This window comes from Electrophorus electricus, chromosome 16 (genome assembly GCF_041902795.1).
Source record: "Electrophorus electricus isolate QZ-2024a chromosome 16, ASM4190279v1, whole genome shotgun sequence".
Taxonomy (NCBI): Eukaryota; Metazoa; Chordata; class Actinopteri; order Gymnotiformes; family Gymnotidae; genus Electrophorus; species Electrophorus electricus.
The window spans coordinates 26,247,501-26,250,000 of record NC_137512.1 but is presented as its reverse complement, the minus strand read 5'-3'; the positions used below and the strand labels follow the sequence as shown (position 1 = coordinate 26,250,000).

The following is a 2,500-nucleotide window of genomic DNA, read 5'->3' as shown; positions in this document are numbered from 1 at the left end:
GACACGCTAAACACCCTAACTCACACACACACACTCACACACCCCCTGTGTGTGGACACTTCGTTGTCTGGTTCTGTGTTCTGATTGTTCTATGATATGCGCTGTGAGCTGTGAGGGTTAGGGTTAGGGTTAGTGGTTAGTGGTTAGTGTTAGGGTTAAGGTTAGGGTTAGGGTTAGGGGTTAGGGTTATGGTTAGGCTGTTATGGATAGGGTTAGTGTTAGGGTTAGGGGTTGGGGGTTTGGGATAGAGTTATGGGTTAGGGGTTAGGGTTAGGGTTAGGGGTTAAGGTTAGGGTTAGGGTTAGGGTTAGAGGTTAGGGGTTAGGGTTAGGTTAGGATTAGGGGTTAAGGTTAGTGTTAGGGTTAGGGATAGGATTAGGGTTAGGGGTTAGGGTTATGGTTAGTGTTATGTGTTATGGATAGGGTTAGTGTTAGGGTTAGGGGTTAGGGTTAGGGTTAGGGGTTAGGGGTTAGGGTTAGGGTTGGGGGTTAGGCTTATGGTTAGTGTTAGGGTGTTATGGATAGGGTTAGTGTTAGGGTTAGGGGTTAGGGTTAGGGTTAGGGTTAGAGGTTAGGGGTTAGGGTTAGGTTAGGATTAGGGGTTAAGGTTAGTGTTAGGGTTAGGGGTTGGGGGTTAGGGATAGGATTAGGGTTAGGGGTTAGGGTTATGGTTAGTGTTAGTGTGTTATGGATAGGGTTAGTGTTAGGGTTAGGGGTTAGGGGTTAGGGTTAGGGTTGGGGGTTAGGGTTATGGTTAGTGTTAGGGTGTTATGGATAGGGTTAGTGTTAGGGTTAGGGGTTAGGGTTAGAGGTTAGGGGTTAGGGTTAGGTTAGGATTAGGGGTTAAGGTTAGTGTTAGGGTTAGGGGTTGGGGGTTAGGGATAGGATTAGGGTTAGGGTTAGAGGTTAGGGGTTAGGGGTTAGGGTTATGGTTAGGGTGAGATGTTAGGGTTATGGTTAGTGTTAGTGTGTTATGGATAGGGTTAGTGTTAGGTTAGGGGTTAGGGTTGAGGTTGGGGTTAGGGTAGGTTAGGATAGGGTAAGGTTAGTGTTAGGGTTAGGGGTTGGGGGTTAGGATAGGATTAGGGTTAGGGTTAGAGGTTAGGGGTTAGGGGTTAGGTTATGGTTAGGGTGAGGGGTTAGGGTTATGGTTAGTGTTAGTGTGTTATGGATAGGGTTAGTGTTAGGGTTAGGGGTTAGGGTTAAGGTTAGGGTTAGGGTTAGGGATTAGGGTTAGGGTTGGGGGTTAGGGTTAGGGTTAGGGTTAGGGTTGGGGGTTAGGGTTAGGGGTTAGGGTTGGGGGTTAGGGTTAGGGTTAGTGGTTAGGGTTAGGGTTAGGGTTAGGGTTAGGGTTAGGGGTTAGGGTTAGGGTTGGGGGTTAGGGTTAGGATTAGGGTTGGGGGTTAGGGTTAGGGTTAGGGGTTAGGGTTAGGATCCCGTTTATTTTGATGACGACGAGATCCCGGGTGAGTGCTGAGAGTCTGCCTGTCTTGACCTATGCTGCAAGGGAGTGGCCTGCAGCGCAAGGCGTGAGTAGGCAGAGTGAATGCACAGACCATCCATGGCACTCAGTGTGAACTTAAGTGCAACTGCGAGCTCCGTATTGCTTGCGTGAGCCTTGGGAGCCGCCGAGAAGGTTCTGTGTCTGTGTGTTCCTCCAGGGTCACCCCACCAGTGCCTGTGGCTATCTCGCAAGCCACCCAGCCTGATCCTGCTCCCAGCGTGAGAGATGCCACCTGTCCTGATCCTGGTTCTGCTCCCGGCGTGAGAGACACCGCCCGTCATGATCCTGTTTTTTTCTAGCATGAGAGATGTCACCCATCTTGATCCTGATCCTGATCCTGGCGTTAGAGACGCCGCCCGTCCTGAGCCTGTTCCGGTTCCCAGCATAGTGGATGTCGCCTGTCCTGTTACCAGGTCTGTTCCTGTAGCCGCGTCTCTGGACCCACCAGTTCCTGTTCCTGGAGTGGAGGGAGCCACTCCACGTATCCCCATGCCTTGTGCCAAGTCCGTCCCCCTGGTCACTCCTCAAAGCTCTCCTGTGTCTCCTGCTGCCTCGGCTCCTGGGTTCCGGCCCGTCCGGTTCCTGTCTCTGTTGCTGCCTGCTCCTACTGCCTCGTGGTTTTTGCCTTCTCCGTTGCCTGGTTTGGTTTTTGCTCCTGTTGTGTTCTTTGTCCCTGTGCCCGTTTCTGTGCCCGTTCTGGTTTCCGTGTCTCCCTTTGTTTCTGTCCCTGTGCGCATCCGTGTGTCCTTTCCGGTGCTTGTGTCCGTTTTTGTTCCTGTTCCTTTGTCCCTGGCCTGGTTTGTTTTGCGTTTTTGTTTTCTTCGTCCTTTTGTGCCTCCGGTCGTACCTCGTCGTTTGTCGTCGTTTGTTGTTTCTCCTCAGCCTCGCTCCCAGGACCTTTTTCGTCCTCAGTCAGTTCTGTTGTTGGTTCTGCTTCCGCGTCTGCTCCTGCTGCTGCTGCTGCTGTTTCTGTTCCTGTTGCTTCTTTTCCTGTCG

The 2,500-nt window shown here is 51.5% G+C and overlaps 2 protein-coding genes across 6 annotated transcripts in view; one reads left to right on the top strand and one right to left on the bottom strand.

The window, feature by feature from the left end:
* The window catches only part of jph3b (junctophilin 3b), a 38,811-nt gene that overhangs the window by 12,229 nt on the left and 24,082 nt on the right, over nucleotides 1-2,500 (bottom strand). The gene's annotated exons all lie outside the window — the stretch shown is intronic.
* Nucleotides 1,126-2,500, top strand: part of LOC145651644 (uncharacterized) — a 5,480-nt gene continuing 4,105 nt past the window's right edge. For all 4 annotated transcript variants that reach the window (XM_081698535.1, XM_081698536.1, XM_081698533.1 and 1 more), the window contains exon 1: nucleotides 1,126-2,500. This exon is cut by the window's right edge. In XM_081698535.1, coding sequence (XP_081554661.1) covers nucleotides 1,784-2,500 — 717 coding nt within the window. In that variant the 5' untranslated portion in view covers nucleotides 1,126-1,783.